Source organism: Eucyclogobius newberryi, unplaced genomic scaffold (assembly GCF_026437365.1).
Source record: "Eucyclogobius newberryi isolate DKJ021-1_F unplaced genomic scaffold, fEucNew1.0.hap1 SCAF_1, whole genome shotgun sequence".
Lineage (NCBI taxonomy): Eukaryota > Metazoa > Chordata > Actinopteri > Gobiiformes > Gobiidae > Eucyclogobius > Eucyclogobius newberryi.
The window spans coordinates 27751144-27778954 of NW_027315723.1; the positions used below are offsets into that span (position 1 = coordinate 27751144).

The 27811-nt window shown below is 42.5% G+C and overlaps 2 protein-coding genes across 4 annotated transcripts; one reads left to right on the forward strand and one right to left on the reverse strand.

Annotated features, from left to right (window-relative positions):
* Positions 1 to 400: 400 nt before the first annotated feature.
* acss1 (acyl-CoA synthetase short chain family member 1) lies at positions 401 to 17812 on the forward strand. The gene is made up of 14 exons (XM_072442390.1): positions 401 to 719; positions 4962 to 5058; positions 5266 to 5465; positions 6645 to 6820; positions 7288 to 7440; positions 7506 to 7653; positions 7919 to 8056; positions 8486 to 8578; positions 15211 to 15323; positions 16333 to 16459; positions 16537 to 16664; positions 17112 to 17175; positions 17288 to 17409; positions 17482 to 17812. Exons 1-14 carry the CDS (start codon positions 416 to 418, stop codon positions 17656 to 17658), a joined length of 2040 nt encoding a protein of 679 aa, XP_072298491.1. The 5' UTR covers positions 401 to 415; the 3' UTR covers positions 17659 to 17812.
* abcd4 (ATP-binding cassette, sub-family D (ALD), member 4) lies at positions 17476 to 27703 on the reverse strand. 3 transcript variants are annotated; one of them, XM_072442402.1, is made up of 17 exons: positions 27545 to 27703; positions 26373 to 26500; positions 26105 to 26244; positions 25220 to 25336; positions 25005 to 25130; positions 24767 to 24817; positions 24595 to 24689; positions 23681 to 23802; positions 22403 to 22494; positions 22195 to 22284; positions 20988 to 21193; positions 20554 to 20645; positions 19918 to 19954; positions 19789 to 19838; positions 18969 to 19098; positions 18786 to 18901; positions 17476 to 18360 (listed from the first exon to the last, which is right to left on the reverse strand). In XM_072442402.1, the coding sequence occupies exons 1-17, from the start codon at positions 27690 to 27692 to the stop codon at positions 18244 to 18246; spliced, it is 1857 nt and encodes a 618-aa protein (XP_072298503.1). In that variant the 5' UTR covers positions 27693 to 27703; the 3' UTR covers positions 17476 to 18243. The 3 variants fall into 3 exon arrangements, with proteins under 3 accessions (XP_072298503.1, XP_072298512.1, XP_072298519.1); XM_072442411.1 differs by having other exon boundaries at positions 26373 to 26495; positions 27545 to 27677; XM_072442418.1 differs by lacking the exons at positions 26105 to 26244; positions 26373 to 26500; positions 27545 to 27703 and having other exon boundaries at positions 25005 to 25125.
* Between the last annotated feature and the right edge of the window lie 108 nt (positions 27704 to 27811).

Genomic DNA, 27811 nt, shown 5'->3' on the forward strand with positions numbered 1-27811 from the left:
ACTCAAATGTGTGTGTGTGCTCAGCATTGTAAACGCGGGCGAATAAAATGGTATGAACCGTGACGAATCTATTCATTACACCACGTGACATTCCTCCTCAGACGCCTTGAGGGGGTTTTGGGGGGCGGGGTGGTCCTGAAGTCGGATTCCAAAGTAAAAAAGTAGTGCCAAAACGGGTGTGGATAGAGCAAAATTAAGAGAGATAAGAAGCTGTTGCATAAAGTTCCTGGTGCGTCGTTGCGTAAAGGCGCGCGCGTAGATTCCGGTAAAGACAAGAACATGGGCTGGGACTTGTTGAGCGCGAGCCCGCCCCGCGCACCCCTCTTCCTCTCTTAAAAAGTTTCGATAGTTTTTTTTTACTCTCTCCACTTCGCTTCTCCACCTCGAGCCGGGACGCGCACTTCAAAGTGACACGATGTGGTTGCGGTGCACCTCCAGACGCCTCTTGACGTCTCTCCGCGCGCCGAGGCAGACGCGCGTGAATCATGCGTCGTCCTGGAGCAGCAGCGTAGCCGCCGCCGTGCCCGAGGCTGCGGGCTTTGCGGGAGTCACGGACCGCGCCACGCTGCAGGACTTCTCCCTCGCGCACGGTGACCGCTTTTGGGACGCGATGGCCCGCAACAGGCTCACCTGGACCAGCGCCTATTCCGCGGTGCAGGACTGCGACCTGCGGCGGGGCAAGGTCAAGTGGTTTGTGGGGGGAAAGCTCAATGTGTCCGGTGAGTGGTGGTGGTGGATAAGATGTGCGCAAATTATGTGATGATAAGTGATAGTTTGTGCACGTTTGTGGTGGTTTGTGCACGTTTTAGGCCCGAGTTGGACTTGTTTTGGTCCTGTTCTGGTTCAAATGTAGTGCCAGGGTTTTACCGCGGTGAAGTTAGTTTCACGTTGGACGTTGGATATTCGCCTCCGCAACTAGAGCGGGAGCTTCCTCTGAGTGTGACCCGCCTGCAGTAGCTCGACACAGGGAGCTGCGCGCTGAAGTGCCGCTTGGTGCGCCAGTTAGGGACCGACTCTAAAGTACCGTTTGTTATCTTAAAAAATATAAACATATTTATAAAAAAAAACAAAAAAAAACAACAACATTGAGCATGAATCCAAGTTGCTAATATTAGATGCAATAGTCCTTTTGGGCTAAAAAAATTAACCCTTTGTAGATTTTTAAAGAATATTTTTAGTCAAAAAAGAAGAATTATTTTCATTAGCTCCTAAATCAGCAAACCTAGATAGTAAACGCTAAGTGATTATAGTAGTTTGAGTCTCCAGGTACAACGCACACCTTTTACTTTTTCAAATTAACACTTTGTAGATTTTTAAGGAATATTTTTCGTCAAAAAACAAGGATTCTTTTCAATAGCTCCTAAGTAAGCTGACCTAGAAAGTCAAACCCAAGTGATTATAGTAGTTGTGGTCTCCAGGTATAACGCACACCTTTTACTTTTTCAATTTTACCCTTTGTAGATTTTTAAGGAATATTTTTCGTCAAAAAACAAGGATTCTTTTCAATAGCTCCTAAGTTAGCAAACCTAGATAGTAAATGCTAAGTGATTATAGTAGTTGTGGTCTCCAGGTATCACGCACACCTTTTACTTTTTCAATTTAACCCTTTGTAGATTTTTAAGGAATATTTTTTGTCAAAAAAAAATGATTCTTTTCAATAGCTCCTAAGTCAGCTGACCTAGAAAGTCAAACCCAAGTTATTATAGTAGATTGAGTCTCCAGGTAACACGCACACCTTTTACTTTTTCAATTTAACCCTTTTTGAATTTTAAGGAATATTTTTCGCCCAACCAGTCTTGGGGTGCGGCGAGAGAGAGAGACTGTTCCCACCAGCCTCCCTTATATCCAGGCTGGCTCCACGCAAGCCAAACGATCCTAAGGTGTGTTAGGAGGGACCTGCAGTGGAGAGAATCACCTGGCAACCAGGAGAGGGTGCTGACTCCCACTGCCCAGGGAGCTGACACCCCTACAGAATCCCTAGGTTCGTAACAGTGGGTGAAAAGAGCACCAGACGCGTCTTCAGGTGGCTTTCAACGGGGCAAGAGAAAGATTGCGTCTGGCGGCCTCACGCAGAAAGGCAAATCATGACCAACGGGTCAGAGATGTGCCATTTAAGGAAGGCCAGCTGGTGCTACTTCGCGATTACAGTGCTAGGGGTTGTCTGAAGACCCAAGACCTGTGGGGTCCTCAACCTATGTTGTCCTGCAAGCCCCAAGGGAAGATGGTGTGGTGTACACGGTGGCTCCTGTGGATCGACAATCCAAGGTAAAAAGGGTCCACCGATCCCTGTTGAAGACCCTGCTTTGCAGTGACTCCCCTGCCACTGTCCCTGGTGTGAATCCTCCGGATGCACCTGTAGCACCAATCGTAGAAGATGAACTGTCATTTGAGGATGATTTGTTTTTACAGCCGCCGGTGCGGCAGCCAACAGTTGTGCCCCAAAACTCCTCCCACGTCCCATTAGAGTGCTCAAGAACCATTAGTTGCTCTCCCCACCGTGGTCACTGACCAGGCTCCGCCAGCAATTGACCCTGTGGCCAATCCTGGCTTCAGCGAGGCATCTGTACGCCGGTCCACTCGCACGACCGCTGGCCAATACCTAAATCCCCACCGTATTCCAAGGTCCCTAGTTGAACAACCATCCGGCCAAGGTGCTCCTGTGTCATCCTCCAGGCTGACACAAGCAGTTTTTAGGCCTTGGTGTTAAGTTGTGTTTCATCGTCGGGGCGACGATGCATTTCGGGGGGGTGGAATGTGGCAATATGGGCTGTAGAGGCCTGTGCTGAGGGTACACTTACCTGCCGCTCCGTGGCGCTCAGCTGGCAGACTATTTAAGCGCGCCCTCCTCATCCGCCTCTCGTTTCGCCCACACGCTCTTCCAGGCCTTGGTTGTTGGCCACTCCGTCCTCCATTCCAGGTAATGACAATCCCGCGGCTTCGATTCATTCATTTCACAAATTCATGAATTAAATTCTTCCGGTAGTGCCGCTGCAGTGTCACAGGCACCCATAATCCAGTCCGGGGCTCTGGCAAATCACCTAGCAGGTAATGAACTCCCAATTCTCCTCAGTCATTCAGTTTCAACGCTCCTAAATCCCGGTTTGCCCCAGATACACCGGTCAAGTACACCCGTTTGGCTTTTAACGCCCTGTCCATGACCACGCGCCGCAGATTGCGGCGAAGGCGCTGTTGTGCGGCAACAGCTGGCCAACGTTGCGTGCGCTGGTCCACTCAGTTTGGATGCAGCCTGTGGTGTGGAGCGATCCCATTGAGCAGCTAAGGAAGTATCGTGTGCTACTCCGTCAACCATGCCCGGTATGTGCAGAGAATTTATTTAGATCAGTTTCGATTGAATGTACTAATTCCACTGGTAATATTGCAGGTCTCCTGTGGTGGTCCACAGCGGCTTGGGCACGCCCCCCTCTGCTGTTTAATTCCTTCTTGGCTTCTTTTTGTTTTGTTCCTGCTCTGTTCTGATCCTGTATTGTGCCTATTTTGCCGTCCCGTTTTGTTCCTGTTTTGTTCCTGTTTTGTCCCTATTTTGTTCTTATTTCGCCTACTATTATAATAACTTGGGTTTGACTTTCTAGGTCAGCTGATTTAGGAGCTATTGAAAAGAATCCTTGTTTTTTGACGAAAAATATTCCTTAAAAATCAACAAAGGGTCAATTTGAAAAAGTAAAAGGTGTGCGTGATACCTGGAGACCACAACTACTATAATCACGTAGCGTTTACTATCTAGGCTAGCTGATTTAGGAGCTATTGAAAAGAATCCTTGTTTTTTGACGAAAAATATTTCTTAAAAATCAACAAAGGGTCAATTTGAAAAAGTACAAGGTGTGCGTGATACCTGGAGACCACAACTACTATAATCACTTAGCGTTTGCTATCTAGGCTAGCTGATTTAGGAGCTATTGAAAAGAATCCTTGATTTTTGACAAAAAACATTCTTTAAAAATCTACAAAGGGTTAATTTTTCAGCCCAAAAGGACTATTGCATCTAATATTAGCAACTTGGATTCATGCTCAATATTGTTTTTTTTTTAAATATAAATACGTTTGATATTTTTTAAGATAACACATTTTTAAACAAACGGTACTTTAGAGTCGGTCCCTAACTGGCGTACCGAGCGGCACTTCAGCGCGCAGCTCCCCGCCTCGAGCTACTGCAGGCGGGTCACACTCAGAGGAAGCTCCCGTTCTAGTTGCGGAGGCGAATGTCCAACGTCCAACGTGAAACTAACTTCACCGCGGTCAGGGTTTTGATGTGGCGTGTGTGCCAGTGCACCCCAAGGTTTATCCATAAATCACACAGGTAAATGGATTCCCCTTCCCTGTTATGAACCACTCTTCTACCTGCTTTTCATTCAGACCGGGTTGGTTATTTGAGACTCTTTTCTTTGAATTAGTGGCGGCCTCTTCAGTTTGGAGAATACTTCAGATGCAAAAGGCAATGGCTTTGTTCACCTGCACACCCAAACTCTATGATCCGATTCATGGAGTTATCAGGTCATTGTAATGTCATGTTAACAGATTACTCACATCAGATAAACACATTATATGATGTGAGAAAAAAGGTATAATATTTAAAGAGTTATTTTAACATTTATTGTAGGCATTTTTGTCTGTAAGTAGCACATCTCACCGGGTGTTTGTGGTGATCAGATCCCTCTTGGCCATGTAAACACACACAAGCCCTTATTAGGCTCTTTGGTTATCTGATTATTATGTAAATGTATCGTTAACGTTAAGCCACCAGATATGAAGCATCTGAACTTACTGTCCCAAATCGAAATCTAGAACTAACACTGAGAGACTAGTATTTTTAGTAGGTCTACTGGTCTAGTCAGTTGGTAGAAGCAAACATGAGAACTGGCCTGTACAAACAAACCGGGAAAACAATGTGTGCGTTTGTAAAAGCTGCACGTACATAAATGTTCACGGTGTGTTTATGTTGACAGTGAACTGCCTGGACCGCCATGTGCTCACCTGTCCCGACAAAGTGGCCCTCATCTGGGAGAGAGACGAGCCGGGGTCCCAGGTCAAGGTCACCTACAGGTCAGCGTCACTGTTCATGCCCTTCGCACTTCGGAAGAGTTCCAGAGTGCAGATAGTGCCGTTGTAAAAAGACATAAAGTGAAAACACACAGATCTTGACCTTGAGATTCACAATAATTCACTTTGAGCTGTCAAATCCGGCCTTACACTGCCATAATACCAGAAAACGCCTGGAGCTACCCCCACCTATTGACTCTATGTGTTTAGGGAGTTGCTGGAAATGACATGTCGTCTTGGCAACCTCTTGCGACGTCGTGGGGTGAAGAAAGGAGACTGTGTGACCATCTACATGCCCCCGTGCCCCCTGGCTGTGGCCTCCATGTTGGCGTGTGCACGGATCGGCGCCGCCCATAACGTGGTGTTCGCGGGCTTCAGCTCAGACGCTTTGGCGGAGCGGATCAGAGACGGTGAGGGCAGTGATATACAATGTTGACATGGCAACAGTCCGACTCAATTAAGCCTCACCATTAGGGCAATCACACCAAATCATGTTAAGTGTACACAATGTTTTTACATGGCTTCATTTGGTGGGATTATATCATCAGTATCATTATATGCTATTGTTTTATATCAGTCAAGTGGCAGTTTGTGACGCAGCGTTCGGATAAAAGTAGAAAAATACAGGAAGTAGCGCTCGGTTCTAACAAAGAATCCCTCGTATTTGTCATCAACAACATAAATAATAAAAGGATGTTCTTAAACCCCCTTTGTCTGACAGTTTTAACATTGAGCTAGTCGTTTCTGCTTTGACATATTTTGTGTCAAATAATAACTTTGGTCCTTGTTTACATTTTGGTTGCTAGGTAACAATTCAACTCATGTCCAACCTTTTAAGCCACTTTTATAGAGCTCAGGATGGAACGTCAAAAAGCATCCGTTACCATGGAAAACCGCCATTTTTGTTGTCGGTGTGCGGCGGTAATGTAACACTTGGATACCAACCATAAAACACCATAGAAGAAGAACAAAAAACATATCTGCTGGAATAAGGTCTAAAGTCTATAGAATAAAGTAGGTGGCGGTAATGTAACACTTGGATACCAACCGCCATAAAACACCAAAGAAGAAAAAGAAGAAGAGATTGCATTAGCCAAAACAACGCTGAATACTTTTGAATGAACACGAAGTTTAGTATTTAGCATTTTAAAATCACCATTGGTTTAACATTACAATTAACTGAAAATTCCACTGATGTGTGACAATCCCAAGCTCTAAAGCCACAGCGGGGGTTCTATTCTGCCCCTGAGGCTGTGTCGACCACCACATAATCCTAGTCACACGTTTATACAAGCATAGTGGGAAAAGTGTTTGCCAAAAGACACAACAACAATGATCCGGGAGAGAGAAAATTAACTGATAATAAATATGGCCAAAACAAGCTACTTGCAGTCGCGCAGTTACAAGCACTCTCAAAATCTGAATACTATTAGAGTTCTGATGCGAGTGATCTGATTTCTTTCTGGCCACGGCCCCGTTAATTACTCACAACAGATTTTGCCGTTTGCGTGTCATTTAAATAATCCTAAAGCTCCAAACATCAGATCAGATTCAGGTGTTATTCTGAATATTGCATCTCTGTTTTCCAGCTGACTCCAGCACGGTGATCACGGTGAATCAGGGAGTCAGAGGGGGAAAGACGACAGACCTGAAGAAAACTGTGGATGCAGCTGTAGACACCTGTCCAAACGTTCGACAGGTGTTCGTCGCCATGAGAACAGAGACTCCCGTCGCTATGAGCAACAGGGATGTGGCTATGGAAGAGGTGAGATGGCTGTACGTAAATGAATTCACCTCCACATGAATCACTTACACCATGATTACATTTGGACAGTGGTGGAGAGAGTGAAAGTACAGATGCATGGCAAAAGATTTACTCAAGTGCTGTTACCAAGGTTTTTACTTAAGATCAGTCTTTTATACAAAACTTGATTAATTTAACGGTTTAAAACGGTTTAACCCAAACTAAAGGTTATCAGAGCAGGCGTGAAGCAGATACAGCAATGAGATAACTGTGAATAGGGACAATTGGGAATACTCACTCCTATGATTTTTAAACATAACTAATTACAATTACATGTCAGAATTATACTCAATTACAAGTACAAGTACTGTTTTTTCTGAATAAAGTATAACCGCGCAAACATCTACTCAATTACAGTATGTGAGCATTGTAATTATCCCTGCGTTTGGCTTATTTCAACGCTCTACTTTAAATGTGCTCTTTTGCAGGAGATGATGCAGGAGGACGTGGTCTGTGAACCGGCTGTTATGGACAGTGAAGACGTCTTGTTTATGCTCTACACGTCGGGCAGCACGGGGAAACCCAAAGGACTCGTCCACACTCAGGCTGGATACCTGCTGTACGCCTCATTAACACACAAGGTAACAACCACCACACGTGACCCAACGTTTAAACTGAATATGATACTGATTCACTTTTTCTCCAGTATGTCTTTGATTACCATGACGGCGATGTGTTTGGTTGTGTGGCGGACATTGGCTGGATAACGGGACATAGTTACTGTGTCTATGGACCTCTAGCAAATGGAGGAACTACTGTTGTGTTTGAAAGCACTCCTATTTATCCTAACCCAGGTATGAAAGCTTATATGACTGTCTGGGGTCTTATGTAATATTATGTCAAGGTGAATAGCTGTGTGCCTGCCCTCAGCTCAGCATGTGGCCTTTATGAACTGTTTACACTTCACACTGAACCTGACTGGGCCTAAGATTAGTAGCTTCTGTAAACACAGTGCTTTGAATGTCAAAAGTGGCTTGGCTTTACTGAAGCATTTTCTTCTTTTTAGTCTTAATATTACAATGTATAAGCTAAAATGCAACTCTACCTTGTTTTTATCAGGAAGATACTGGGAAATGGTTGAGCGACTACAGATTAACCAGTTTTATGGGGCTCCGACAGCCATCCGCCTTCTGCTCAAGTACGGAGACCAATGGGTGCACAAATACGACCGCTCCTCCCTCAAAACCCTGGGCTCTGGTACGTCAACAGTAACATAAGGCAAAATGGATGTCTACAATTATGCAGAAATATGTTCACACGGTTGACAGATACTGTCACTGAATGATACAATGTGCTGAGGGTATTTATACCGGTCAGTTATGTTGTCGTTTGACCAGGGCCCATGTTGCACCTCAGTGTCACGCGTGAAGCAGCTCAGGGTCAGAGAACCTCTTTGCTCCAAAGACACACCTGTTTTACAAACACACACACATTTATGCACTGAAGTACTCACAGGATTGAAGTAAACCGGACGTGAACTCTCTTTCACTTGCACTGTTCTCGTTTATATCCTACAAACTATAAAGCGCCTGTTATACCTTATCACACATTTACCACAATCAGAATCTCATATCGTAAATACATATCTGAGGGCTTATCTGCTCTGTGCTGTCTTCTTTATTCCAGTGGGTGAGCCAATCAACACAGAAGCCTGGGAGTGGTACCACAGGGTTGTGGGCGACGGCCGCTGCCCCATCGTGGACACATGGTGGCAAACAGGTTTGTGCATTTACCCACGGAGACCAAAGGGATTATTAGATTATAAATAACCAGATAATGTGCAATGGATGAAGCCATTGCGAGTTGTTGTTGTTGTTGTTGTTGTTTTATGGCGGTTGGCATCCGAGTGTTGCATTACCGGCAGACTTTATTCCTCAGACTTTTCGTAGTCCTCAGACTGTCGTAGTCCGTAAAAGTACTCCTTCCATTGCTTTGGTGTTACAAAGCCCATGAGGTCATGATATGTCTTTGTGACTAGAATAGTTGTTGTTTCAGAGACCAACCGGCTTTATTCCAGGGAGACTCTTCTTCATCTTCCTCTCCCTCTTTGACGCTCGGTGCCTCCACCGCACAGCCCCATTCTTTAGGCTTCATTCTATAGGCTCCAATATTTCCACCGATGTCGCTGCTCGGCAGCCGCGCGTCCACGAGACTGGACGAGGACAGGAGACCACCCCCACCCCCATCCCGTAACTCCGATCACCCTGACTCCCCAAAAGCAGACCCCCACCACTCCGACTCCCACCCAGCGCCCCTAGCCTGCCTTCCATATCTGCCCAATCAAGCTCCCCTGTTCCAAGGAATCTCCCCGCAGCCTCAGCAATGATCCTGATCCTTTCAGTTCTGCTTTGAGTCTGAGCAGCACAGTCCACAACATCCACCACAAAGAGCACAAAATCCTCTCCATCCACAACCAGGGTATTCTCACCAATTCTGGAACCCGCACACTTGGGACCTCCACTCCTGAAACCCTCACACCTCCCGGGAGCCACGCCGGCCCCCCTCATCTCGCCCTGGCCGGGAGCAGCGCTGGCTCCTCTCTCTGTATCCACTCCAAACTCGTCACTTGAAACCCCCCTGACTGCATCCGCATAGGATACACCCCGAGAGACCTTTATTTTATGCACCTCAGCAGCTCCTCTGCTAAACCTGCATCCCCCGTAGGCAGAGCCATGCTCCTCCCCACAGCCACAGCACCTCAGCTTCGCTCCCACGTCACACCTCCCACACTCGTGATCTCCCGCACATCCACCACATCTCTGCCTCCCTCTACAGACCGCTGCAACATGCCCAAAGCGCCGGCACCCAAAGCAACGCAGGGGCGCTGGAACACATGGCCCAACGTCATGGCACATGAACCCAATGAACACCCCACTAGGCAGGCACCTCCCTTCAAGTGCCACCATTACCGACAAGCTGTCACATCCCACCCCAGACCGGGTCACCTCCAACCGCCCAGCGTCCACCACCGTAGCTCCAGTCAAATTCTCCCTAACTTCATCCACAGACGTCGCCGCAGGGACACCCACGACAACTCCTCCGACCGTGCCTCCCTCAGCACCAGACACAAGAATGTCCTTTCCACCCAGACGCCCAGTTCCAATCGCCCTCCGTTGCTGAGCCGCGTCCCTGCACACGACCAGCAGCGAGCCATCTCTAAGGACACTCGCACTCTTGATCACTCCCACAGCTACAGTTAGGCTCTTCGACAATGCCACCGAATTCCACTCCTTAAAGGATGCACCATCCTGTGCAAGCTTCATGATCACCCCACAGTCTCCGCTCTCACTCCGGACATCAACAGCCCCAGCCCCATCCTGCTGCTCATTCCCAGAACCCTCGGACGAGCCAAGGGACCCTCTACGTTTCCGGGCACGTGCAGCCAGAAAAGGCCGCTCCTCCATGCCGTCCAGAACGCCATCTCCCGTCTCTCCAGACCGGAGACTAGCTCTTCTTCTTCTTCTTCTTTGGTGTTTGTGTTTCTAAAGACTGCTACCGCTGCACACAAGAATGCAGACACTTGCAATCCATTGCGAGTGTCTGCATTCTTGTGTAAAAGTACTACATGTGATGTAGTAAAGACTTTATTCTTGTTAGGCTCGAGCCATGGAATAGAGTACTACATGTGTGTAACATGTGTCAGAGTACTACATGTGTGTAACATGTGTCAGAGTACTACATGTGTGTAACATGTGTCAGAGTACTACATGTGTGTAACATGTGTGTCAGAGTACTACATGTGTGTAACATGTGTCAGAGTACTACATGTGTGTAACGTGTGTAACATGTGTCAGAGTACTACATGTGTGTAACATGTGTCAGAGTACTACATGTGTGTAACATGTGTCAGAGTACTACATGTGTGTAACATGTGTGTCAGAGTACTACATGTGTGTAACATGTGTCAGTACTACATGTGTAGCATGTGTCAGAGTACTACATGTGTAGCATGTGTCAGAGTACTACATGTGTGTAACATGTGTCAGAGTACTACATGTGTGTAACATGTGTCAGAGTACTACATGTGTGTAACATGTGTCAGAGTACTACATGTGTGTAACATGTGTGTCAGAGTACTACATGTATGTAACATGTGTCAGAGTACTACATGTGTGTAACATGTGTCAGAGTACTACATGTGTGTAACATGTGTGTCAGAGTACTACATGTGTGTAACATGTGTCAGAGTACTACATGTGTGTAACATGTGTGTAAGAGTACTACATGTGTGTAACATGTTTCAGAGTACTACATGTGTGTAACATGTGTCAGAGTACTACATGTGTGTAACATGTGTCAGAGTACTACATGCGTGTAACATGTGTGTAAGAGTACTACATGTGTGTAACATGTGTCAGAGTACTACATGTGTGTAACATGTGTCAGAGTACTACATGTGTGTAACATGTGTCAGAGTACTACATGTGTGTAACATGTGTGTAAGAGTACTACATGTGTGTAACATGTGTCAGAGTACTACATGTGTGTAACATGTATGTCAGAGTACTACATGTGTGTAACATGTGTCAGAGTACTACATGTGTGTAACATGTGTGTCAGAGTACTACATGTGTGTAACATGTGTGTCAGAGTACTACATGTGTGTAACATGTGTGTCAGAGTACTACATGTGTGTAACATGTGTGTCAGAGTACTACATTTGTGTAACATGTGTCAGTACTACATTTGTGTAACATGTGTCAGAGTACTACATGTGTGTAACATGTGTCAGAGTACTACATGTGTGTAACATGTGTCAGAGTACTACATGTGTGTAACATGTGTGTCAGAGTACTACATGTGTGTAACATGTGTGTCAGAGTACTACATGTGTGTAACATGTGTGTCAGAGTACTACATCTGTGTAAAATGTGTCAGAGTACTACATGTGTGTAACATGTGTGTCAGAGTACTACATGTGTGTAACATGTGTCAGTACTACATGTGTGTAACATGTGTCAGAGTACTACATGTGTGTAACATGTGTGTCAGAGTACTACATGTGTGTAACATGTGTGTCAGAGTACTACATGTGTGTAACATGTGTCAGAGTACTACATGTGTGTAACATGTGTCAGAGTACTACATGTGTGTAACATGTGTGTCAGAGTACTACATGTGTGTAACATGTGTGTCAAAGTACTACATGTGTGTAACATGTGTGTCAGAGTACTACATGTGTGTAACATGTGTGTCAGAGTACTACATGTGTGTAACATGTGTGTCAGAGTATTACATGTGTGTAACATGTGTGTCAGAGTACTACATGTGTGTAACATGTGTCAGAGTACTACATGTGTGTAACATGTGTGTCAGAGTATTACATGTGTGTAACATGTGTGTCAGAGTACTACATGTGTGTAACATGTGTGTCAGAGTATTACATGTGTGTAACATGTGTGTCAGAGTACTACATGTGTGTAACATGTGTGTCAGAGTACTACATGTGTGTAACATGTGTGTCAGAGTATTACATGTGTGTAACATGTGTGTCAGAGTACTACATGTGTGTAACATGTGTGTCAGAGTACTACATGTGTGTAACATGTGTCAGAGTACTACATGTGTGTAACATGTGTGTCAGAGTACTACATGTGTGTAACATGTGTCAGAGTACTACATGTGTGTAACATGTGTGTAAGAGTACTACATGTGTGTAACATGTGTCAGAGTACTACATGTGTGTAACATGTGTGTCAGAGTACTACATGTGTGTAACATGTGTCAGAGTACTACATGTGTGTAACATGTGTGTCAGAGTACTACATGTGTGTAACATGTGTGTCAGAGTACTACATGTGTGTAACATGTGTGTCAGAGTACTACATGTGTGTAACATGTGTCAGAGTACTACATGTGTTGTTGAAAATGTTCAATATTTACTGAAAAATATTCAGCCTTCCCGCCCGTCCATGTTTTCTGCTGCGTTTTGCGGCATACCAATGACGCTCAGTAATTCACAGTTGATGATTACGTAGTTTGCGACTCAAATAGTTGTTTGTCCTGACAAATTGTAAAGAGTGTGTTGACCTGACCTTGCCTTGGTGACCCGACTGCTCCCCCTCCTCCCTGTAGAGACGCTATTAGCGTTAGCGTTAGCAATTTACTTTTGCAAATACTGAAAAAAGTACGGTATGTCAAAATGTCAAAAACAATAGCCCCCCTAAGACGGTGAAATCGATCGTAAAGAAGTATAACTTGTGGAAGTCGGTGAAAGTGTTAAGGAGTGGAAACGTGTAAAAAATCCTACAATCCTAAAATGCAATAACAGTGTCTGCTTTATGACATCATAAGCAGACGCTCAATGAATGCACCTGCAATCTACATAAATAGTACAAGTGCAACTTCCTTCATTCATAATCCCATTATTAATTCACACTCCCTTTTTAAAGTTCCACTTTAGCCCTGAAACAGCCACGTCAGCTCTGGAGCTCTGAGTCTGTGCTCCACTGCATCCCAGAAACCAAAACAACACTTATGTAACATTGTGGCTGTTCAGCGTCTGCACACAAACTACACACAAACTACACACAACTACACACCTCTCAGTGGACTCCAAAGTGAACTCAGATGTTTTATTCTCAGAATCCAAGAAGCTTAGAGTAACCAAGGCCTTTTGAGTACGTTTTCATAGTTTTACCACAGACTTATAAATACTACATAGATAGTTATACATTTTTTATGTGATTGATACTGTAACATCAACTTGTAAGAGTGCTTACTGGCATTTTTGGTCTATATGACTTTTGGCCATTTAAACCAAATACAGTGGGCTCTAAATGAGATTTAGTAATGACCAAATGGGATAAAGCTGCATAATTACCGTACAAATGGCACATAAGTCGATAATTAATCGATGATAATTAAACATCAGAGCGTTATAAGCCAGGAAACCACACAGATACACGATGACCCAAAGATACACGATGACCCAAATACTTCACTAAAAAGGATTATGTTATGCTGTTTCCCTGGCCTGCGTTTCCCATTAGGACTAAGTGGCATTATTCATAGTCGCCATTTGGTAGATCTGGGAACAAGTAGCCTGTTTAGAGCCAGAATTGGATTTTGATCCGCTGTTGGCACACGGCCGCCTTGTTGAATTACACAGTAGTTTGGAGCTGAAAGGGACAAAACCAAAGAAATATGAATATGTTGCGTTGCAGAGGAATACTGGAAACACTATCCACACTTGTTTTATCAAAGAGCAACCTGTCATTGTAAATGTTGGAAAGAAAGGTGGAGAATAGATGTCACTTGTCTCTGCGTCTGTGTTTGTTCTGCCCCACTTTGCACCAGCCTCTGCTCAGTCCAGCACCATCAGATTAACCACAGCCGGACCTAATAACATTTAATTTACTTAATATGGCGGTAATTCCTAAAGCTACATCTGCACACCGACAGAGACTTATGCTAATCAGATCCCACGTTTCAGTTTCCATTTTTGTGTGTTATAAAACATCCAACTGAGCGTTTGATCAGGACAGTTTGTCTTGTTCGCAGTTGACGTGGCGTTATCTCGAGATACACGCATCAATGTGTTACAAGTTGATTAAGCATAGCAGGGTGAGTAAGGACAGTGCCATTTCAGATGTATTACCAGCACAATATGGCTTATTTAATGGATCCAAATGAGTATGAATTGTTTTGGCCTTTAGGTTTTATAGATATTCCCCATAGTTACTGTGCTAAACTGTGCCAGTAAATGTGTAGGTTTGTCAAAGTATCGAAAATCAGAAACAAATTAAACTTGTAACTGTAACTTACTGAAAGATACTCGTTTGAACAAGTATTGATACAAACAATACATAATCACAAACAGGACAAAATGTGACCTTTCCTGAACTGTTTTAGAAAGATCTCGACTTGATCGCAGGGAAACATAAAGAAAGTAATATTATTTCATGTCTAAAAATGTATTATCATTGTGGTATCGAAATTGGTAAACTGTATTAAAAAAAACTGTAAAAAAAAAAAAAAGACATGATTGGACTGAAAATAAAACTCCAAAATTCAGAACTATTTCCATATACACTTTATTATTATAATAATTATAGTATACAATTGTACTGGAGATTTTGGACAATTTCTGTATAAAAATATTCCCATTTGTCTAATTTTTTAATTTAAAACAATTATTTTTAGGTTTTCGTCTGGTGGTCCTCGGGCCATATATTTCCTTAGGTGGTACTTAGTGTTGTTTGAGAAATGTCTGAGTTGAAATGTTTGAATTACTGTTGTAGACAATATAAAACCACCTTTAGCTGTGACATAACCTCATGGCTGTCGTGTAAAGCCTTGTTCTTTTTGTTGACCGTTTTCTCCATTTGTTTGTTCTTGTTTGTCCTCAGAGACAGGTGGCATCTGCATTGCCCCGCGGCCGTCAGACCCGGACGCAGAGATTGTCCCGGGAATGGCCATGAGACCCTTCTTTGGCATCAAGCCAGTGCTTCTGGACAATGAGGTACAGCCATGGATCTATTATATTATGGGGTACAGCCCACAGCCCTGTACTTTCACATGTGGGGAGCGCAGGCTTCATATTGTGGGAACAAGGGTCAGATTAGGATTAGGAGAGTTACACCAGCTGCGTCACTTCTGATAATAGCCGCCGCGTCCGGCCAAACTCTCCTCAAACACGATACAACTGATCCCAGGACTTTCCTTCAAATACAGTGAACATGTGAACTGACCCACGCATGCACAGATTAAAACGTTTTTTTTTTATTTTTATTTTTTTATCATTAACGCAGCAACAGCACTGGATTAAAATTGGATTAGCAAACATAAGTAGTTCACTTTCAACAGTGGCTGGTAAATAGTATTTAAAAACATGGCCTGAACCTTATTATCCTGAACTCATTTGAAATGTGGTAAATGTTTCTGCTCGTGTCTGATTCCAATATAAATGGGATATTGCACTTAAAGGAGAGATATTGTGCTTTTATTCTGAAACGTAATGTTGAAGTAGATCAACATTTTACATTTTGTTGATATGAAACAATGTTGACATAAAACAACAGTGTAATAGATGTTCAAAACTTGATCTATGTTTTTGTATTTGAAAAAAAGGCTAATGAACATTTTATAGAGAGTTTTGAGTTTATTTTTTTCAAATAATCATAACTAAGTACAGAGTTGTGGGCGGAGATAGGGGGTAGGTGTAAACGGTGTACTCGAGCCTTAATGGCGTGACAACACAGGATTACTCAAACATACAGGAGTCAATCAAAATACAACTTTAAGTAAGATTATGATGAAAGAACGCCATCGTCACACGGTTAAAAGCTCGTAAAAGAAACGTCCCCTTTAAATGCAGATAGTGGAGATGCACTGTTTCTTTTTGGGTAAACTCAACCTTTACAACAATACTAGCCCTTGTACAGATGACTCAACCAAACCCACTGATTCCTTTTTTGTCAAAGCCTTCACTGTTTGATTTAGCTTATAATACTGTACTTTGCCGTGTTCAGGGAAAGGAGCTGACGTCTAAGAGTGCCTCTGGAGCCCTGTGTCTGGCCCGGCCATGGCCTGGAATGGCCCGAAGTATTCACAACGACCACCAGAGGTTCATAGAGACGTACTGCCAGCCCTTCCCTGGTAAGATTTACTATTCATGTCGCATTGGGCTTTATTTGCCATGTTTCCACTTCATCTAATCAGTTCATGTTTTACAGGCTATTTCTTTACGGGAGACGGAGCCAATCGAACGGAGGAGGGCCACTATCAGATCACAGGTCGCCTGGACGATGTCATCAACGTCAGCGGCCACAGGATTGGGACGGCAGAGATAGAGGACGTTGTGGTAAGATTTAGTTGAACCGTGGATATTTTCAAGTGAAATGAAACGTACATCTACAACCTAATTTGATGTTGAACAAGGGCAGGATATTGTTATAAATAATTGGAAGCTGCAGTAACAACTCACGTGTCCTGTTTACCACATTAAACAGATTAACAAGTGTAATGAGTTTGCATTATTATTTAATAACATGTTCAGGGCATTAAACATGCTATAAATTCCACAGAGCAATTAATAACCCTAAAACCACCTAGAGCGGGGGTGTTTGAGCCACGACGCTCCTGACCTAGACACACTCCCACCCAGAGACAGGACTCAACATGGGCCGGCCTCCTGCTTGGCTAAAAACTATTTTGTGACATATGCATATTCTCTTTTATAGTCTCATCTCTTTTGTGATTTGAATGCATTTTTGCCAATGAGTCACACTTTGTTTGCCTTTGTTTGCAGAATCACTGCTCGGCTGTCGCTGAGTCAGCAGTCATCGGTTACACACATGACATAAAAGGAGAAGGTGAGAGAAATGACCCTGATCCTTGAAAAACATGACATGAAAACTGTAAATGTGTAACTATTTAATAATAAAAGGCCTCATTTGAACTGGAGCTGTCTCTTTTTCTTGTCAGGTGTATATGCGTTTGTTGTGCTAAAAAAGGACGCAGACATCACAGTAGCTGAACTCCGCCAGCAGCTCAAAGACAGAGTATCAAAGTCTATAGCCAAATACGCATGTCCAGACGTCATCCAGGTACTTGTCGAACGTCAGTGTTTTTAAACTTATCGTCGCGCTTTTGTCACATTTGTTCGATTTCTGTTTTAGGTCGCTCAACGCTTGCCCAAAACCCGCTCGGGTAAAATAATGCGCCGAGTTCTGCGTAAAGTGGTAGAGAAAGACTTGAACAGCCTGGGCGACCTGAGCACGCTGGACGACCCCGGGGCAGTCCAGGAGATCATCCAGGGACACCAAGCTCTGTGCAATAAACCACCAGTGTCTTAAAATACAAATGTTTAATACTTTCAGATGAGATGACCGAACTTCGCACAATAATGTTTGTCACTTAAACACATTTTTTAACTGTTGATTAACTTAAATGTATCATACCTTTTTGTACACGGAACAAGTACTTATCCAACTATTCCATCTGTTTGTAATAAATGTAAACACTACGCCTCATAAAGTAAGGTTTTGTGTGCTTTTCTCATCTCTTTTTAACAACAGTTAACATGGTTTCATACAACATTTCAGATTGTTGAATGTAATTAAAAATCCTAAATTAAAATTCACAAATGATTCATAATAATTAGTACCAATGACAAGGCCTTTGCGATCAATAGATTACAACACAAATCGCGGCACATTAGCATTTATATTGATATCCAATGCCCATTTTCCAATTATTGTAGATCTACTGATTGTTGTAGTCTGAAACGCAGCAACACAGAGTCAAGTTTGTCACGTTTGCTGACTTTAAGACACATTGGAGTGTAAAATAACCGTGGTAAAAAACAGAGGTAAATTGACGTTTTTGGTAGCATCCTTCACATTGCGTAGCTGCTCGATCGGTGCGATGTCGTGCGGTCGTCAAAGCATCTCCGAGTCGAGCGTCTCTGAGTCGATCGTCTCGTCGAGCGCTCCTCGTCTCAGATCGGTCAGCTCCCAGCGGCCACCTCCGCACAGCTTCAGTTGCACATCGTGGTACTTTGAACACGAACGACAGAAGAAAACCATAAAGCAACTGGGGCAGCACGACGTATCGCAAAAGCATTAACGCAACAATTGATATCGCAACTCACTAAATGCAATATATCGCACCGCGGTCCGACAACTGACAAAAATGACCCGTTTAATAAATTAAAACATTAAAAAAGGACAATTTTCTTTGTTTTTACCCATGTTAAAGCCTTGATTAGTCTCGGTTTGTCTGTTAAGTTTTTATTCTGACACAGTTTGACTAGTAAATGACTGGCATGTACGTTTCCGTTTTAAAATGACCGAGTAAAAAAGTAGGTTAAAATGTCAATGTTGCAGTACTAAATATTGCAATCATCTCCAACCTCGCACGGCCCTTAAAAGGATCCCAGCTTTACTCATAGGACAGACGGCGGCGCAGAAGTGACACGCACCTTCACGAGGCTGCTGCGGTGTCCCAGACTGACCAGTGTCATTCCCAGCTGTTTACAAGTGCGATACAGCTGAGCCTCCGCCTCTTCCGTCAACGCGCTCGTGGCTTCATCCAAAACTGGAAAGAAAAGGACCTGAATTGTTGCCCGATGCTGGTCGCCGGTGACTTGGAAACGGCCACTTACTTGCGTACTTGGGCTGCAGGTAGAAGAGCCGCGCGAAGCTCAGGCGCTGCATCTCCCCCGGGGACAGAACGTCGTACCAGTTCCAGTCGACTTTCTCGTCCAGTCCACCGGTTCTCTTCAGGAGACTCGGCTAAAGAGCGGATTGAGAAGGAATGATGAAATAATAAGGCTCAATGACAGTAATGCAAGAAGAGAGGGCAAGATTATTCAGTTATTATTATTCAGGTCACAGAAAGAACTAAAAGAAATTAATAATAATAAGCGTGACTATTTTAATTCAATCCAACAAAATACATATACCGTATTTTCCGCACTATAAAGCGCACTGGATTATAAGGCGCATTAAGCGAAACAAAACATGTACCACACAAAATCGCGTCGAGGTCAGTGAGCACCACCAGAATTAATCCATATTTAAAGCAGTGGATTATGGAGTAGTTTTTTGTGAAAATTAAAGGCTTTTAAGTGCGCCTTATAGTGGAGAAGATACGGTAGAGATGGCAAGATTATTCAGTTAATAGATAATCAAGATTATTCTGGCCAACGAAAGAATAAATAATAAATAAAATAATTGTGACTATTTTAGAATAAGAAATATGTCTTGTTAATTCAATCCTTAGTCCAACTAAATACATACACAAACAAAGTTATCTTTTAGTCTCTTTTTATCACATTTACTCGATGAATGTGAAAGAATGATCTCTGATGTTTGGTCCAGGTCTCAATAATCTTGAATAATCGTTAAATCGTGATGTTTTTTCTCACAATAATTGTAACACAAACGTCATAATTGTAAGCATTTGAAAAGGCAGTGACGTACCACTCCAGCCAGTTCAAGGAATTGTATTATTCTGTCGTCATCCGCCGACCCTGAAGAGCAAAGGTCGTTACTGAGAAGAAATAAACACATCTTTTTAACGCAGACTTCACTTCACACTACAGCCAATACCTGATGCAGGGTAGATATCCTTCAGTGGGTAGATCACCTACAGGAATAAAAGTGAAATATTACAACTGTGTATACGCCGTTTTTCATGATTGCGGTTTAAACTATGCGACAAGATAAAGCGCTTGCAAGATAAAAGTGACATCAGATTGTACACACATGTTGGTATTTATCTTGTGTGATTTGTTCCATGCATTTACATTTGCCTTAGACTTAACTGACTTAACTGTGCAGAGCAACACCTCTGAGAAGCTGTAGTTCCAAGAAGCAGCTATACAAAATCGTAAACCACACCGCAACATTTAACTCTAAACGTTGAAATTACGTTAAAATGTCATCTTGTGTCCGCGTCTCGTCTGGTGTAAATTGTGTCCGGTCCCCGTTCTCCATAACTCTGATGGAGCTTGTGAATATTTACGATCATAAAACGGTGACGGCGTTCACAGAGACAAAACCGTCACAATGACAAAGACGATCGTGCATGTAGCAGCGAGAGCCCGGTGGCAAATAACACAAGTTTAATCAGTAGAACGTTACAGAACACAGATGATGTATTGGTAGCTAACTGTTCAACCCACAGTATTTATGACATGGACATTTTTGTTTACGATGATTAAATGGGAAACAAATGATACGGACCTGTTCCCGCAGTGTACCATCAGTCAGGTACGGCTTCTGAGGCAGAAAGAGTGTTCCTCTGGGTCCAAAACATGTCGTCATCTGGACAAAGCCTTAACATTAAGACACATTTAATTATGTTTTTTTTTACTTTAGTAGAAGTAGAGATGGGCATCATGTGTTTTGAAGGCATGCAACATTTAAATAAGTATAAAATTGTACAAAAAGTTATGATAAAATACAAAAAAGAGACATAAAAAAGGGTATATGGTCATATCTTTGCACTTTTGAGACTCGTTTAAAAAGATTCCTGATGATTAAATATCGACCAGTACATTTAAAGACATGTTTGAACACATTGTCCTCGGGATCGACACAAGATCTTCTGGATATCGTCACACTCGCACGCCCAGTTGAGCAGGGTGAACGTAAACACCAGAGGATTGTCCGCTCACCGCTGTCTGCCTCCCAGAGCCGGTTGAGGACCCTGAGCAGCGACGTCTTTCCCGTTCCCGTGTTGCCCACCACCAGCAGGTGCGAGCCTTGACCGATTTTCAGACTCAGGTCCTCCACCAGCAGCTCGTCCGAGTACGGGGACTTGTACGAGAGGTGGTCCAGGACGAAGGCCGTGTCCACTGGGCCGGCGTGGACGTTGAAGTCACTGTGGAGACGATAAGTTATGAAAACACAGGGACTTTTCTGGGACACACTGCGGTTAAAAGAGCGACAAATAATACTTAAGTGAGTCAAAGCGCTACGTCTACTACCTGCACTGGGGTGAGAAAGGCTGAAGAGTGAAAACTGATGTGGCAAAGACAAAAATGAATCTGATTAATGTTAAAATGGCTCGTCTTACTCTGAAGGAGGGACGAGGTGAAGTTAGTCCTTTATTCAGGAATCTCAGAATCTCAACATAACCGATTTAAATGTTTTATAGTGAGTTTAAAATTGTAGATTTTGCTTTAAATTGCTGTGAAAAGTACTATTTATGGTTAAAATGTGTTGACCTTGATGCATTTGGACAGGCCTAATGCAAACACACACTAAAAACCAGATCTAATTTCCCTGGTCCATGTAAATGTACTGTTTTTGTATTGTGTTAGGGTTGTATATCAAACATTAAACGTGATGCGGTGGAGTGTAACTGCGCATGTGTTAGAATACAGAAGTTTGCTTTTTAATTGTTTATTGAAGTACGGTATGATATCATGATGTCAAGATTATTAAGATAATCGACAATGGTGATTATTTAGGTCACAATATGACCGTAAAGTCAGAAGAATTTTTTAAAAAATGTATTCAATTTTTTAGAAAAGTGACAATTTCCAAAATAATTTAGGTATTTTAGGATTTTTTGGGGGGCAAAATTAAGTATTTTCTGCTCAGCCTTTCCTCAAAAAAGTAAACTGCTATTTTTGCTACAGTCTTGTTGTTTATGTCTAATTGATCATTCAGAAATGTCATAAAAGCAGGTCACACATTGAAGAGCGGTAACGTGTAACAAAATCAAGAAGGAGTTTTGGTCGTGATGGTAATAATTGTGACGTCTATGCTCACAATAATAGATTATAGTGGGAAAGTGGCCTTTTCTACCTTTGCGGAGCTCTCAAATGTCAGCTCACAAACACCCAGCCTCCCAGGCTCGTTGTCCAGGCGACAAACCTGTCAAAGTCGTAGCTCTCTCCTGACGCCGGGTCGTAGTCGCACTGTTTACGGAGGATGTCGTCCATTACTTCTCTGAGCTCCCCGATCCTGAGCACAATCACACATTCAGTCAGAAGATGAGATGCCACGGGAAGGCGCCGCAGTCATCATCCGTCTCCCGGCGACGGGGGGGGGGGGGGGGGGATTTGGGCATGCGGGGCAATACCTGTGGGTGTATCCCGCCACGTCGGACAGAGTGGTTGACAGGTCTATTAGCTGCGTGAAGCCATTGATCAAGTAGATGCACACGAAGGCGTTCTGAATATAAACAAGAGGAGGAAGCAGAGGAGATATTAAAACTAGAAAGACTCAATACATGCAGAGGAGAAATAAGAGATGGAAAAGATCAATCACGTTTATTACAAAATGAAAGAAGTAATTTCCCACACAGAATGTATGAGGTTTAAAGTTCTGCCGTTTCAAAAGGAGCAACATCTTGTGCACAACGTGAAGGGAGGACTGTGCCTGAGAGTTCTGCTGCCACCTGCTGGACAAACAGTGGGTGGCAGGCTGAAGTGAAAGTGTGGAAAGTGCGTATTCAAATTGAGTGAAAGTTAAAATTAAGTATAAGTTCATGTTAAAAGATGTTGCTGTTGTTGTTGTGGTGTTACTTTGAATGGAGGTTGACATCCAACAGGAAAGGTGCATTTATCGCCACCTACTGTAGTTGTACGTCTTCAAAGTATGCGTTTTACGCTATACCATGAAATAAAAAAAGGAGAAAGAAAGAAAGAATATGATTAAAAAGTAAATAATAAAATGTAGCAAATAAGTAAAAGTTAAAATTAGGTAAAAGTAAAGTAAAATTGACTGAATAAGTGGAGTAAAAGTGATTATTCATAAGTTTCCTAAAAGGTTTATACTGATACTAAAGTGGCACAAGCAATCAATATTTTAATTGTTGTATTTAATGCAATTTATGGAGAATAAGTGTAACTTTTGCTGCTGATCTAAAAATGACAGATTAAATCATATTTAATGTTATAGTTACTTCTACGTGTTCACGACAGAATTACGAGCTTGTTTTTAGATTATGGGGCCACTAAAGTCTTCTCTATTAGTGGGAAACACTGATGAACTGGATTCATTTTCATACCATTTGAATTATATATTTGGTGTTTATCATGTTGAATGACAAAACTAAATCATTAAAAGGCTGTCATAATAAAACAACTTTGGAGCAGATGATCAGAAAAACGATCAGAAAAACATGTGAAATGCAGCAATTTTATTCGGTTTCTGTTCCGTGCAGGGGATTTGGTTTTTGAGATGCAGCACTAAGTCGATTATTGTACTTTATTAACTCAAAACAAATGTAGTAAAAACATTGACATTCCGACTACATTTAAAAATAGACAAATTAGACAAACTTTGTACTTAGTGTTTTTGTTGGACAATGTGTTTAAAAAATGAAAAGAAAGAAGGAAAACCAAACACTACTCACTTTACTAATGAGTGCACTGAGCTCTCCAGGAGAAAGGCCGTCATAAACTCCAGTGAAGATTGGAATAGCGATAATAATGTAGCTGAGGAAGCCTCCGAGGTAGTCAAAGGTGTTCACTCCAACTGTGAAAAGACAGTTTAATATTCTGAATCAATGGTGCAAAGATAACGAGCCGTGTTTATGTTTGACGACTAAAGACAAAAGTCTGATCATATTGTTTAAGTTTAAAAGCGTCACAATTTGAATGAGGCAATCATTTATCCAGATGATTTAAAATGTATAGAACCTGTAGTTAAAGGATTATTAGTGATTATTAACATCACGACCAAAACGACAATTATATCAAACATAAACAGCAAGATAAAAAAATAATCACTTTACATTTAAATTTACTTCTCTGAGGAAAGTCTGAGCAGAAAGGGCTTAATTTTGCTTCTAAAATCGTCACATTTATTTCAATTGAACTAAAAGATTTCAATTGAACAAAAAAAAGCCCTAAATTACGTAGTTTGGAAATTGTCACTTTTCTACAAGTTGAATAATAATAATAAAAAGTAAAGAGAAAAAAAAACTTCTAAAACTTCTAAAAATGTGATGATTATACGATTATATTGTAACCTAATTAATCACGATTGTCGATTAACCTAATCCTGATTCCATTGAGAGAGTTTTATGCCATTTTTATGTCATTTTAGTTTATATTTTGGCTAAAAGTACAGGCAGTTCATATCTCAGTCTTCTCTTAAAACGCTCTTGAACACGTTTACTATGCGTATAACACTGTGCACTTTGAACTACATCTCAATGTTAAAGTCTAAATGGTGAAACTAATGTGAATCTCAATGTCTGTCTGAATAAACACACAAACAGGGCGGTGAGGGTGATGAAGACACACTGTAGCCCTCGGTTCTTACTGTAGAGGCAAAGTTCTTTGTTGATCAGACGTCTTTGAGTTTGCAGCAGGGACTGTAACCTTCGATCCGTCCTCATGTGCTCCACTTTGCCCGCTCTGAAACCCACGCAAAGGCTTTTAATCTGCTGCTCCTGTGGTTGCTCAGCGCTCAGATAACGTTCGACCGTGCTGACCTGTAAAAAGCCGCCGACTCTGCATTTACACGGATCTGCATGTGCTTAAATCTGCAAAACAAACGGTTGCAAAATAATGACTTTGCTGCAATTTCCTGCAACAGTTTGCCCTTTTGTCAACATAACGGTATGACACGCGAAAATGTCACGCCGTTTTACTTCCCTCGGTTATGTTGCCGGGGGAACAAACACAGGAAATGATGCTTTAAAATGCAGGCGACGTGTTCTCGCGCCTCACCTGAAGTCTCCCTCCAGTTTCTCCTGCTCGAAAAGCGTGGACACGATCGGCCCCATGAGAGTCTTGTTGGAAATCGTCCCCATCACAAAGTAACCGAATATGCTTACGGGACCGATCCAACCTGTGCTGCAAGTAGGAGACAAAAGTAAACGTTTGTCAACACGCCAGACGGGAGCCACGAATGTAAACAAACGATGAGCGGATCGCGCGCCGACCTGTAGTAGCAGTGGTAGGTGTAGTAGCCCAGGGTGAAAGGCGAGACGATGAGGCGACTGGCCATGGAGCTCATCTGTTTACACAGCCGCTCCGCGTCCTGACTGATGCGCTGGTCCCTGGCACACAAACAAACAGGGATACGACAATATCTGTGACAAGCTCTGTATCCCATGACGACGGGGGAAACTGCAGTTCATTCGTTCATCCTCTGCCGTTAAACTTTGGGTGAAAAGAGAGGCACTAAAAGCTGATATTGGTGAATAGAAATGGCTGTGGTTCCAACATATTGATTATTACTGTATTTAAATCAATAACTTCCTGTTAGTAAGTGAATGTTGTAAGACTATTGACGGTCTGTGTTGGCCCAGCGAACAGTTGAAACACTTTGCTGTTGTGTTCTGTAGCTGTAGAAAAAACAATGGGTACAGAACATGAAAATATACCTAAATACTGGCAGATCCTTCAAGCCAAAGTATTTATATCTGTACTGGAACTGTGCATTCAACTTGGTGAATAGAGAAAACTACAGACTTTACATGATTATACTTCATAAACATAATTATAGTGTTAAAACTCTTACGGCTGGTCCTAATTCTCTTATTTGTGTAGTTGGCTTCAGTTTGATTGATTTGGTTTGTGTTATGTGTACGTAGAGTTTATGTGAATGTATTAAAGCCTTGAAAAGCACTTGTAACGATGCCTTAGATAATCCTGTGTATAAACCTGGAATAGTATTTGTACTCTGTAACTATTATCAATAAAAGTGTAAATAAAAAGTTGAATTTGAATGTAGGGTTTAAATACGGCTGTAAATAAATCCTGGGACTAGTTATGAATACTAGTGATGCTTTTTCTGAAACGCGGGGCTGTAAACTCAAACTTACGGGTTGTCGATGTCCTCTCGGAGAACGTTGAGGGTGTAATAAACCCGTCCCTGGAAGTAGGACGAGTGGAGACTTTCCGTGAGCGTCTTCCTCCAGCTCAGGTACATCAGATTGCAGATGTACTGGTCAATACTTTTCAACTGCAACAAGGACAGCGATGCCATGTATTTGGTTACTATGTAGTCCATAAAAGGGACCGAGGTCAGACTGACCTTTTACGGCTTTATTTTGGATAATAAAAAGTGAAAGCGGGAGGATTATGACTTACTGTGGAGTTGAGCAGGATGAGAACCATGGCTTTTCCGACCAAACTCCTGAAGCCCGAATAGTCTTTGTCTCCCAACACGTTGTAGAAGTGACTCGGGAGGATTCCCACCTGGTAAATGATCAGCTGCTCTGAAACCAACAGAGGAAACGAGACCAGAGCAAACGTGTACAATTACAGAATATGACAAGAAGGGAAAGGTCAAGGGCAAAGAACAAAATGTGTAGTGCAAATTAAAAGGCGACATCTCAGCTATTACTCTTTGATCATTTCTATTGTACATTGAGACTTTTAAATACAAATATTTTTTTTAATTTGTTTTTGATATTTTTGTTTCATGATCACAATGACAAAGGTATTTTTGATAGTGTAGAGTCCAAATAATGATTAAAATGATCAAAAGGCAATGTTTTTAATAGTCGACTTGTCAGGATCACTGCAGTCTCAGTAGTAGATGTAGAAATAACAGTGGGAAGTAAAGTAGTCGATCACTCCATTCAGTCATAAACATAAACACTCTGGGCCGCTTTTCTTGCAGTAACTGTCCTTATAATTGTTTTCTGTTTCTAAATATTCTAAACAAACCCGACTTTGAGGCGTCTGTAAAGATGCTCCGTGTGCATTTGCATGGAGATGTTTGCTCTTGTTTAGTTACCTGTTCTTCTTTAGTTACCTGTTCTTCTTTAGTTACCTGTTCTTCTTTAGTTACCTGTTCTTCTTTAGTTACCCGTACTTGTTTAGTTACCTGTTTTTGTTTAGTTACCCGTTTTTGTTTAGTTACCAGTTCTCCTTTAGTCACCAGTTCCTGCTTTAGTCACCAGTTCTTGCTTTAGTCACCAGTTCTTGCTTTAGTCACCAGTTCTTGCTTTAGTCACCAGTTCTCCTTTAGTCACCAGTTCTCCTTTAGTCACCAGTTGTTGCTTTAGTCACCAGTTGTTGCTTTAGTCACCAGTTCTCCTTTAGTCACCAGTTGTTGCTTTAGTCACCAGTTGTTGCTTTAGTCACTAGTTCTTCTTTAGTCACCAGTTCTTGCTGTAGTCACCAGTTCTTGCTGTAGTCACCAGTTCTTGCTGTAGTCACCAGTTATTGCTGTGGTCACCAGTTCTAGCTGTAGTCACCAGTTCTAGCTGTAGTCACCAGTTCTTGCTGTAGTCACCAGTTCTTGCTGTAGTTACCTGTGAGAGTGACCGCCAGCAGAGTTCCAAACATGAGCACACTCTGGCTGCTCCATGAGGGGAACAGCACCTTCTGGATGCCGCACAGCCTCTGCACAAACCTCCAGTCCAGCTTCGGCCTGGAGACACACAAAGACACTAGAGTCATCCTAAACAAAGACACTAAAGTCATCCTAAACAAAGACACTAGAGTCATCCTAAACAAAGACACTAGAGTCATCCTAAACAAAGACACTAGAGTCATCCTAAACAAAGACACTAGAGTCA